Genomic DNA, 11,344 nt, shown 5'->3' with positions numbered 1-11,344 from the left:
ATCCGATACTCTGCTGTTTTGGCTAGGTGCCATAAATCCCATTATCGAACATTCAATAATACATGCAATGCAAATATGTTATTGTAAATGTTATTCTCCATTCAAGTAAACAGGGACTTTACCTCACATATAGCCTGGCGTGACTGCACTGCACTGTATAGAAATATTAATGACATATATATTGTGGATCAATTTTCCCAACAGCGTACAATCAAACGAAACAATTGTTAAGAGGTGGCAAGATAGAATTTCAGGGCTAGATCGGATTAAAGTGATGCTTTATTTAATGTACACGAGGAGGCCTGGGCACGCCTCAGAGAAGAACTGGTGCAGGGGTGGGGGACTCGAGCGTTGCAGGAGATGAGTCGTGCCTCGGAGTACAATAAGATGATGTAGAGGAGAGCCATTTAACGGGAATAGAGATATTAGTCATCCGATGATGCATCTGCAGTGTTTGTGTCCACCGACTCGATGTTTCAAGAAAAGACTGAGATCACTCTGAAAGTTGTTTTCCAAAAGTATTATTTTTTTGAATATCAAAATTGCTTGCATGTATGGTGAGGGGCAACACGCCACAATGACATTTATTTACGTGACTTGTGTATAAGCTTTACAACTCGTCTGACGAAAAGAGAATCATTTTCGAGAAAATAATTAAAAATAAACAACTAAGATAATGTTGCACAAGTGCGCGCACCCTTTTAGAGGAAGGTAGGCAGGTCGGTAGGTAGGTACTGTTCTGTTTTTACTAATGTAACTTACATGTTGTGTGGATGAAATTTACCTCAGAATTTGAACATTTCTATGTTGAATGACTCGTGTGAGTATTCAACTCTTAGTTTGACCAAATTGCAGGCAGCGGTACGTCGGTTGTGTGTCTATGCTAATTTTTAACGCTGCTCGACGTACGTGACGCGTTGCCGTCGCCGCCATATTTGTCAGGGCAAGCCTGCTGGTCCTGTGAATGTAGGGCGTGCGTTTTTTTGTATTAAAGCCCTATCACGTTCGAGAAATTCACACTTAACGCCAATGTACACTTATTACATTAGCCTATTTATTATGAGTGTCCATATGTAAGCTAAAGTCCTAACGTGTGTGTATATAATAAAACGATTTGATTATGAAGTAAAAATATGGATCTGTTGTTCTTCAGGAGGTTGTTTTAAGAGATGCTAAATAATTTAAATATATTAAATATAATTAACCTGATGCATATTGTGTGAAACGAAAAAAATATGCCGTGTGTCTTTTAGGTCTAGCGCGTCTCTTCCTTAGCTCCCCCCGCTTATTTTTTTTTTCCTTCCTGAAACAAGATGGCTGTCGTTCCAGAGAGCAGAGTTCTCACGTTCAGCGTTTTTAAATGGAGCTCGTACTCCTCCGCGTATTTACCAGAGTGAGTAATTTTCACATTCGTCTGCCTGCTCTGTGCATTTAGGCCCTTGTGATATCCTGTGTTCACCGACCTTGTAAGCTTACTGGCCTAGCCCCTCGTCTTAAATCCAGGCTAGTTAGCTTCGGCTAACGATGCTACCGACATTTTTAGAATGATTTATGGCAGGCACTCGTTCCAAAGGATCTTCTAGGTTAGTTGAGTCAGTTCTCTGACAATTAAATATGCCCTCCGTGACACTGTCCAGCCAAATATTAGGTTTAACTCCCTTATTACTTGCATTAAGTCCCCGTTTTAGCGACATTGCAGTGTGTCAACGTATGCTGTACTATTATATCGTACTCTTTTATCTCGTTGACAGCATTTTTAATAAGTATCAATCGCAGTGTAATTGACAACAGAGGAAAGGGGCATGCAGGCCCAGCAGATTGCAAGATAGAAACATTTGAACTCAATAAAGCAATGCATTGCGTTTACTTGGACTTCTCAGTTAATATAAAAGTGGCTACTTCAATGATACAACATTAGAAATGCAGTAGTAATGCCATCTTATTGCTTCCTAAATGCAGAAGTGACTGGTTTAAACATGCAAAAAAAATAAAAACAGCATGATAGTACTGTAATCGTACTTCATACGAAATTTGCACCTATAAAAATACATTAGGCACATGCTACACATTAACACTGCGCTGAACCATAATATTTAAGAAAATTAAATTTAATGAGTGAAGCTTAAAAAAGACAAGCAGTTCTTAATGATTAAATGCAAATGGTTGAACTTAAAAGTTACATATAACAAAACTGTAGTCAGGCAGGGACTCTTTGACGGAATCACACTTTGGGAGTTATTAATCTGTGATTTTATACGAGTTAGCTGTGTTTAGCCGTCACGGTTGCGCCTCACAGTTCGGGGGGTTCAAATCCAGTTTTTGGAGCTTTCACATTCAGTCTGGCTTGCTCTCACATTCCAGTACCTGCACGTGAAGGATAATCGCCATGAGGGTGTCTTTAATAAACGTAGCCCTGTTGTTAACAACTCTTTTGTGATTGTTGTCCCCATAAATGTGTATTTATTTTGTTGTATTAACTTGTCTTGTTTATTTAGGAACATTTTGGTGGACAAACCTAATGATCAGTCGTCTAGGTGGTCATCTGAGAGCAACTACCCTCCACAGGTAATTATGATGCTGCAACATGTGTCTTTTTAACCATTGTTACACAGAAATTTTGTCATGTACCTTTTTTTTTTTTTTAACAAAACTTAATTGTGAAAATATGTCTCTTGCGGTGTCTCCGGTTGACCTCCTGAAATCTTCGGATTCAAATGCAACTGATTGAATTTAAGATGCTGTTCCTGCGTCTTGCAGTTTTTAATCTTGAAACTGGAGAGGCCGGCGATTGTTCAGAGCATCACCTTCGGGAAATACGAGAAAACGCACGTCTGCAACCTGAAGAAGTTCAAGGTGTTCGGTGGCATGAGCGAAGAAAACATGACTGAGCTTTTGTCCAGGTGAGCTTGATCTGCTTACAAATACCGGCGATATGAAAATGTTATTTATTGATGCTGAAAGGGAACATATTATGCCATGCTTGTAATTCAAAACCCTGCATCTCAAATGAAGAAAAGAAAGCAAAAGATGTCTCGTTTAACCGATTTTCCCAGCATGTGCGAGAACTCGGCACGTCCAAGAGTAGAAGTAGTGAAAGGGTGGCCTCTTTTTTTCTTCCCCTCTGCCAGTGGCCTTAAAAACGACTACAACAAGGAAACATTCACCTTAAAGCACAAGATCGACGAGCAGATGTTTCCCTGTAGATTTGTCAAAATAGGTGAGGAGCGGTTCACCCGGATGCAGATCTTAACGTTCGCTTTCTCGAGCTGTTTCGCCGGAGTTTTCCCTCCACTCTGCCCCTGCAGTGCCTCTGATGTCGTGGGGTCCGAGTTTTAACTTCAGCATCTGGTACATTGAGCTGCATGGGATCGAGGATCCGGATGTAGTGCAGCCCTGCCTTAACTGGTACAGCAAGGTAAGATATGGGTTTGTTTAAAAAATAAATAAATACATAAATAATAATAATAATAAAAATAAGATTTTTGGCAAAGTCCCTCCCAAAAATTGTTTTTACTCACCTGGAACAACGTGAATTAATTTAGTTGTCATTTTTATCCAATGGCTTTTGGTATAGTGCAGAAAATGTTTTTTTTTTTTTGTACATTTAAAAAAAAAACTCCCTGCTTTTTTTGGCCAACAAACCAAATCCGACTGAATCTCAGCACCCTCTGTTGCTCTTTCCCAGTTACTACTTCCAAGTTGTTCCATGTCGTTTCCCCTCATTTGCTTCGACGTAACCACACAACAGTGTGCGTTCATCACAATCCAAAGAAAGAATTCCTGATCGCCGGTCATTGACACGATTGTCAAATTTTTTAATCAAACAATTGACGCGCCAATTGAAGTTGTACCCGAGCTGTTTTTTCTTCCATTCAGATTAGATGTGCGATAACAACAATCACTGTCAGCGCAAGAGGGGGTGTGGCCAGTGATTGTCAAGTGCCCTTTTTATGCCCTTTGCAGTACAGAGAACAGGAAGCCATCCGCCTCTGCCTCAAACACTTCCGCCAGCACAACTACACGGAGGCCTTCGAGTCGCTGCAGAAGAAGACGCGCATAGCGCTCGAACATCCCATGCTCACTCACCTGCATGACCGGCTGGTGCTGCAAGGCGATTTCGACGCCTGCGAGGATCTCATTGACAAAGCCGTCCGAGGTCCGCCCCCCCCCCCCCCCCCCGTTTCGGGGGCCTCCGTTTTTGTCCGGTTCTTGTGTGCGCTGATGCCGCTTCTCTCTTCGTAGACGGTTTGTTTAACCAGTATATCAGCCAGCAGGAGTACAAGCCCAGGTGGAGTCAGATCATCCCCAAATGCAACAAAGGTACAAGCGCCCAAGAAATCAACAGAGACGACATGAACAGTGAGGCCATCTATTCAAAGCGGGACTTCTCCTAAACATTTCAGGATCATGTCAAAAGCTTTGTCGCTAAAACAATGTCGCCTTCCTTTTTCTGCGTGTGTGTCGCTGAACCTTTAACCTCCCAACCCATTCCACGCCATTCCTTCCCGCTTTCCCAACTCCCCCCGCCCCCCACCCCTGCATCTCATACTCACATGCCTTCTTTGTACCGGCCTTCCTCTGCTCTCTACAGCCGACGCCGACGACAACAGACCCGGGATGAGGGGAGGACATCAAATGGTCATTGACGTTCAGACCGGTGAGAACACACGCACACACACAAGCAGTGTTTTGACTTGGCCGTTTTAACCAAGGCGAAGCTCTCTGACTCATTTCCTCCTCCGCACGACTCTTGCCACGCTTTATTTGTGTTAAATCCGAAGATTCCGTATCGGGTGGCCGCTGATGTGTACTTCCCGTGCGCGTGCGAGTGAGTGACACGTTATTGTCTGCCGAGCCAAGAGAAGGGCTTTGTTTCAGAAAGGCGCGCACTGACCTTTTGTGTTGTTTGCACTCAAGGATGTTTATACAAGTTACATTTTCATTTTTGGAAAATGGCGACGGCTCCGAGAGCATCACTTTAAATCGCCGTTCACAATTATTCCACGGCTGTTTTTTCCTCAACTGGTGGCGTTCGTGGAATTCCTGTTTATTCCCTTGCAAAGTTTTGCATCACGTGACATGATTACAGATTGCGTCATACCGATAAGAGAGTTGGAAATTGATCAAGCGTCATTTGTATCCCGCAGAGACGGTCTACTTGTTTGGGGGCTGGGATGGCACGCAGGACCTTGCTGACTTCTGGGCTTACAGCGTTCAGGAGAACCAGTGGGTCTGCATCTCTCGGGATACTGAGAAAGAGGTAATGTGGCCAGAAAGCGCGATGCTTAAAGTCGGGGATCCTGCAAATTGCAGTGGATCGAAGCAGCCTCTCACAAAAGTGAATCGTGTTTTGACCAGAACGGTCCGAGTGCCCGCTCCTGCCATAAGATGTGCATCGACTCGCAGCGACGGCAGATCTACACGCTGGGCCGCTACCTGGACTCCAGCGTCAGGAACAGTAAGTCCCTCAAGAGTGACTTCTACCGCTACGACATCGACGTCAACACGTGGGCGCTTCTCAGCGAAGACACGGCGGCCGACGGGGGGCCCAAGCTTGTGTTCGACCATCAGGTAACCAAAGTCTGCTCATTGTCACTGAACTACAAAACAATTGTTGTAAATAATTCCATTTCGGCATGACTCATCGCCTTTTTTGCCATCCGAACAGATGTGCATGGACTCGGAAAAGCACATGATCTACACGTTTGGCGGCCGCATCCTGACGTGCAACGGCAGCGTGGAGGACAGCCGCACGTCCGAGCCGCAGTTCAGTGGCCTTTACGCCTACCACTGCCAAGCGGCCACGTGGAGCCTCCTGCGGGAAGATTCGTGCAACGCCGGCCCCGAGGACATCCAGTCGCGCATCGGACACTGCATGCTCTTCCACACCGTGAGTCTGCAAAATCAAATCGTCCTGCCCGATGAGCTTGGACTTAACTCATTCACTCCCAAAGACGGTTTTAAACGTCTTTTCAGACTCGGTCCAGAATTGGCTGGTACTGAATGAGTTCATCACAGTTCCCTCCCCACCCCCTCTGTCATTCTCAGAGAAACCGCTGTCTGTATGTGTTTGGGGGTCAGAGATCGAAGACCTACCTGAACGATTTCTTCAGCTACGATGTGGATGGAGACCACGTGGAGATCATATCTGACGGCACCAAGAAGGACTCGGGCATGGGTAAGAATTGAGTTGGGCGATATGGCCTGAAAAGGAAGTCCGAGATTTTTTTCTTCTTCTTCTCAGCTAGAATTAGATTTTGAAAAATAGTCGCAAGAGAGGGCGGAAAAGTTGCTCACTTGGCAACGCTGAGGTGGGAGGGGCTTCGATGTCAACATGGGCAAAAAAAAGTTATCATCCAAATATTAATGAACTGCTAATATCTATTCATCTCTCAGATTTAACCAGAATGAATACGCTGCGCAATCTGGAGCCAAAAGAGATGACAAATTGCCAGCGCCATTGTGCAAATGCATAAAACAACCGAAAGGGACGGACGGAAGGAAGGAAGCGGCCAGCACAAACAGTTGCTTCTTTGTATCTTGTAAATCTGTCTCTCTCTCTCTCACTCTCATGTGAGTGAGTGAATGTGCAGCTCAGACAGCGGCGCTGTCGCATCGTCGTCGATGTGTGTCAGCAAAGCGAGCCTTTGTCACCATTTTTGAATATTTGCCAAAGTGCAGTCAGTTGAGAGTCCGACAACTCTCTTGTAAGCGTGCCTGTGCTGCTTTTTGACCAGCGTGTAAATAACTATTGGGGCCCTCAAAAAGGCTCCGAAATATGATCGTAAGAAAGTATTTGGTTTGATGTCTTGCTCGTTGCGAAAGACGATTGACTGACCTGTATATTAAGAGCTGAGCTGTGGGGATTTCACGTATTAAGCGGTGGGGAGGAAATGAAAGTCAGGCTGAATTTGCATGCGGCGCACGGCAGTCTGGCCTGGTTGCCGTGGCGACATACTGTTATGTTTTCTTTTTTAATTCAGCGCTATTAATTCTGCTGCCGTGGTATTTCTCTCTCATGGTTTTATTTTGAATGGCTGAAATTAATTCCCAGGTTGAATAATGATTGTCACCTCATTGCCCCCCCCCCCCTATCCCTCCCTAGTACCGATGACGGGCTTTACCCAGAGAGCCACCATCGACCCGGAGCTCAATGAGATCCACGTCCTGTCGGGCCTCAGCAAGGACAAAGACAAACGCGAGGAGAACGTCCGCAACTCCTTCTGGATCTATGACATCGCTCGCAACAACTGGTAGGGCACCCAGTGGACGGGGAGCTAACGCGCACCAGAGAAGTAGCCCCTCTCAGGGTGCAGCCATGTGTGTGTACTGAATCGGCACTCATCATTTTTGAATCACCGGTCGGGAAAGTACAAGCCGTCCTCAGTGTTCCAGCACGTTGATTTGAGTTGTTCTTGTTCTCCACGAGCCCAGTCAAACAGACCAGTGAGATTTTTTTATTTTTTTTACGCGGATGTGCGCTCATTACTTCTTTTGGTGCCTGCGTTGTCATTTATTTCCACAAAAGTGGATTTGTAAAAAATATAGTAATTTTTTTTTTTTTGTAGAGACACGTGTACCCTTTATCCCGTAGCACCTTAATTTAGTTTCTAATTGGAGGCATGACATCTCATTGAGGGACAACCACGAGTTGAGGAACTCCAGTATTTGATGTCATTGTGGAAAGGAAAAGTCGCCCTCTCGTTAAAGCCGCCAAATGGGCTCGGCGTTGAAGTTTTTACTGCCCATGTGGTGGCGGTGGCTATTCATAAGGTTTTCCTTTAAGTCTTCCCGGCAACAGTTATGCTAATGTCCTTCCTGTTCTATTTATGCTGATGTCCAAGGTCCTGTGTGTATAAGAACGACCAGGCAGTGAAGGAAACCCCCAGCAAGGTCCCGCAGGAGGAGGAGCCGTGTCCGCGCTTCGCTCACCAGCTCGTCTACGACGAGATGCATAAGGTGCGGTGATTTATTTCGGACCTCATCGTCACAAACGTAACTACTGTGCACAATTTTGAACATGACGCATTATTGTGAAAGAACGAGGACGGACTTCCTCACTGACACGTTTTCAGAAAAGCCCTGGTACAAGATTGATTTTCTGGTTTCAATTCACTCTTGATGAGTTGTCGAGCGGAGACGCAGCCATTGATATGCAAAAAAAAGTAATTGTCTGGTTTCCCAGGTGCATTACCTGTTTGGCGGCAATCCAGGCAAGTCTTGCTCTCCCAAAATGCGTCTGGATGACTTCTGGTCCCTGAAACTCTGTCGGCCCTCCAAGGAGTACCTGCTGCGCCACTGCAGATATCTCATCAGGAAGTACAGGTCGGTGGCTGCCCGGCAGACCTCCGGTGCCACCTAGTGACGATATCTCAGAACCGCGGCAACGCCGATGTCTTTGTTGTGTGGCCAGGTTTGAAGAAAAAGCGCAATCGGAGCCACTGAGCGCGCTCAAATACCTGCAGGATGACCTGTCGCTCACAGTGGACCACACAGACCCCGAGGAGACCAAAGAGGTACTGGATTCATCGTCTTTGCCTTTGCAGAGATATTTTTATTGTCACTTCAAACGCTGTTTGGATTTTGCTCCTGCGAGCGATGATAATTTCATGACAATTCATGTTGCGCTGTAGTTCCAGCTCCTGCCCTCAGCTCTGTTCAAGTCCAGCAATGACTTCATCCCTCTGGGTAATACTCCAGATTTTTATTCCACGTCCCTTGTTAGACTTTTGGCAATATTCCTGCCTGAATAACACTGAAGCACCACTTGCATGACATCACACATGGGCAAAACAAACATATACGGTAGCACTTGGCAGAAAACGGCGATTCGACTCACCTTCTCCAATAAATGTTCGGTAAATGTGAAATGTGCCTCAGGTTTCTCGGACGTGGACCAGACGTACGCCCAGCGCACGCAGCTCTTCGACACACTCGTAAACTTCTTCCCCGACAGCATGACGCCGCCGAAGGGCAACCTGGTGGACCTCATCACCCTTTAGCCCCTCCCCCCGTCACCCTCCGCCCTGCCCTGCGACGCGTCACCACCTCGCCCGCTGGACAAAAATGCAAGGAGGAAAAAAAAGGCGCGAGAGACACCAGGTACTTTCCATTTCTAATATCATGCCCCCTCCCATCATTTTGTCGCCATCTGCTGCTGCCACCCCGAGACTGAGACAATGCCTAGCCAAGACTGTGTCGTACTTGAGTGGAATCGTGTATGCGTGCGTGTGACAACCAACTGCCAAACCTTTTTTTTTTTTTTTCCCCCTCTCTTGCCTCAGTCATTTGCATCCTCACTCTTAGCCAACCAGGCCTGATTTACTACATTTGGAGTTCACATTTTTTGAATTAATAGCACTCATTACAATACCGACACCAAGTATTCCGTGGTGGAGTAAAATACAGTTCTGCTCATAATTTTGTAGACCGCCTATCATGACAGAATCTGCGACAGTCCACTGAACCCCCCAAAAAAAAAGTATCTAAAGGGATTATCTAATCTACATGTACAGTTATTTAATAGTAGTGGTATGGTACGCGCGGGGTGCTGGAGCCTATCTCTGCAGACTACACCCTGAACTGGTCGCCAGTCGGTTGCAGGGCACATATAAAGACTAAACAAACCATTCACACCCACATTCACACCGCCGCTGAATGGGAACCGATCCCACGGTCCCCGCACACAAGTCGGGCGAGTTTACCACTACGCCTTCAGCAACTTGGGGGAAAATAAATGCAGTGAGAGCTAAGTTGGTCCACATGTGCAGCAATCCCAGTTCTCCTGCATTAAAAAACAACAACACTATATTATAACTGCTGCATTATTGTGTGCGTGCATGAGTGTGTTAGCCGCATAGCATCAGCTTCCCGGTTGTGTTTGCGTCCCCACTCAAGACATGAAATGATCCGGTCGTGTCAATCTCATGTTACGGTGGCATCGCAGCACAGAAAAGCACTGGGTGAATGAAGGTTGATTTTTTTTTTTGAGGGGGGGGAAATGAATTTGATTCGATTAGGGCATTTGCCAATTTCTGTGGTTTTATCTTATTTTGAAAAATCTTATTCCATATTGCAAAAGTCATTTGCGCCGCAATTACCAGCGTAGTGGAAAATTTATCGAGAAAGACTTAAGATTCGTGCCCGTAGTTTTTGTGTGTCAGAATACGCCATTAACAGAGTTGTGGAGTGCAAATTAATTTTTTGTAATAATAGTAAGAAAACAAAACCCCGTCCCCCGTCCCCGTCCTCCCTTATGCTAGAAACACTTAAATAGAATTGTGTGGTGCTTTTGTGTGCGCATTGTGGTTTGGAATTTGATCGCGTGTGCATTCGCATCATGAGAGGGAATTATAAAATGTAAAAAAGGAATATTTGGGCCACGGTGAAAAAAAATGCAAGAAATAGTTTAGGAATTACTGCTATGAGAAAAATTATTTGGATAGTAGGTGATCTTTTTTTTTTTGGTTTGTTTGTTTTTTGCGAGCAAAAGTATACTTTTTTTTTGTCCTCGAACTTTATTATTGTAATATTCTGACTTCTATTTAGAAAAGTACTACCCATGTTGTCCCCGCCCCCCCCCCCCCCCCCCGTTTTTTGGGGCTGCCTTATTCTCTCATTAAAACTAAAAAACAATATGGGCAATGCCTCCCACTCTCGAGGTCTGATAAATGATCATCTTAAATGAAAAGATTTCAATATTATTGACTTCATATTGTAAAATGACACTTGTTAAATATTTACTCAGGATTTTATCATAATATCATTTAAATACCCCAAATTCATCCAAATTACATTTTCTCCATCTGTATGTAGGACCCGGGGGGGAAAAAGGTTTCTATTTTCCACAACGTTTAGACTTTTTCTTCTAATTCTCTGACTTTATTCTCATTGCATAATTCAGCGTGGCCCCGATATTCCTTTCTCAGACTGGCATTGATGCGTACCGAATGGCGTTAAGTGCACCGCCATTGACGACTTGTCGTCATGACTCCAAATTATGTGAGCTGGTGATTCCACCGTGTGCTTCTTTTACATGAACGCTGGTCATCAATTGTGTTGAACCAGGGCGTGTGTGTGCGTGTTGCCGTGTGTCTGGTAAAAGTAAAAACAAACAAACAAAAGCACCTTTTGTTTCAAACCGATGCCAAATATTACCGTTTGATTTCCTCCTCGTTGTCCCCCCCCATCATCATCTTTCTCGAGCCTTGTTTGGAAGTGTGGCGTTCCGAGTGTAAGTACTGTGAGCACTTCTCTGTGGAATGTGTAGAAAGCCTTGTAGTATTGCATTGTATGTAATGTAAATAATGAATAAAGATTGTATTTTCTTCAGGTTTTCTTATAT

The 11,344-nt window shown here is 44.9% G+C and overlaps 1 protein-coding gene across 2 annotated transcripts; it reads left to right on the top strand.

Moving 5' to 3' along the window:
* Positions 1–1,271: 1,271 nt before the first annotated feature.
* mkln1 (muskelin 1, intracellular mediator containing kelch motifs) lies at positions 1,272–11,343 on the top strand. Of its 2 annotated transcripts, none has more exons than XM_086103319.1 (18): positions 1,272–1,393; positions 2,496–2,565; positions 2,758–2,900; positions 3,129–3,217; positions 3,306–3,415; positions 3,964–4,156; positions 4,243–4,320; positions 4,592–4,657; positions 5,148–5,260; positions 5,359–5,571; positions 5,669–5,890; positions 6,049–6,178; positions 7,106–7,253; positions 7,845–7,959; positions 8,186–8,325; positions 8,414–8,516; positions 8,634–8,688; positions 8,881–11,343. In XM_086103319.1, exons 1-18 carry the CDS (start codon positions 1,314–1,316, stop codon positions 9,000–9,002), a joined length of 2,190 nt encoding a protein of 729 aa, XP_085959445.1. In that variant the 5' UTR covers positions 1,272–1,313; the 3' UTR covers positions 9,003–11,343. The 2 variants fall into 2 exon arrangements, with proteins under 2 accessions (XP_085959445.1, XP_085959444.1); XM_086103318.1 differs by having other exon boundaries at positions 4,243–4,359.
* The last annotated feature ends 1 nt before the right edge of the window (position 11,344 follows it).

Source organism: Hippocampus guttulatus, chromosome 22, assembly GCF_054856545.1.
Source record: "Hippocampus guttulatus isolate MCC_2025c chromosome 22, RoL_Hgut_1.0, whole genome shotgun sequence".
In the NCBI taxonomy this organism is placed as follows: domain Eukaryota; kingdom Metazoa; phylum Chordata; class Actinopteri; order Syngnathiformes; family Syngnathidae; genus Hippocampus; species Hippocampus guttulatus.
Note: the sequence above shows the minus strand (reverse complement) of the source record. Positions and strands in the feature narration are given on the sequence as shown.

Coding starts and splice junctions, on each gene's coding strand:
- mkln1 (XM_086103318.1), top strand. CDS start 1,314: ATGGCTGTCGTTCCAGAGAGCAGAGTTCTCACGTTCAGCGTTTTTAAA. Junction 1,394..2,495: donor TCCTCCGCGTATTTACCAGA/GTGAGTAATTTT, acceptor TTGTTTATTTAG/GAACATTTTGGTGGACAAAC. Junction 4,360..4,591: donor CAACAGAGACGACATGAACA/GTGAGGCCATCT, acceptor TGCTCTCTACAG/CCGACGCCGACGACAACAGA.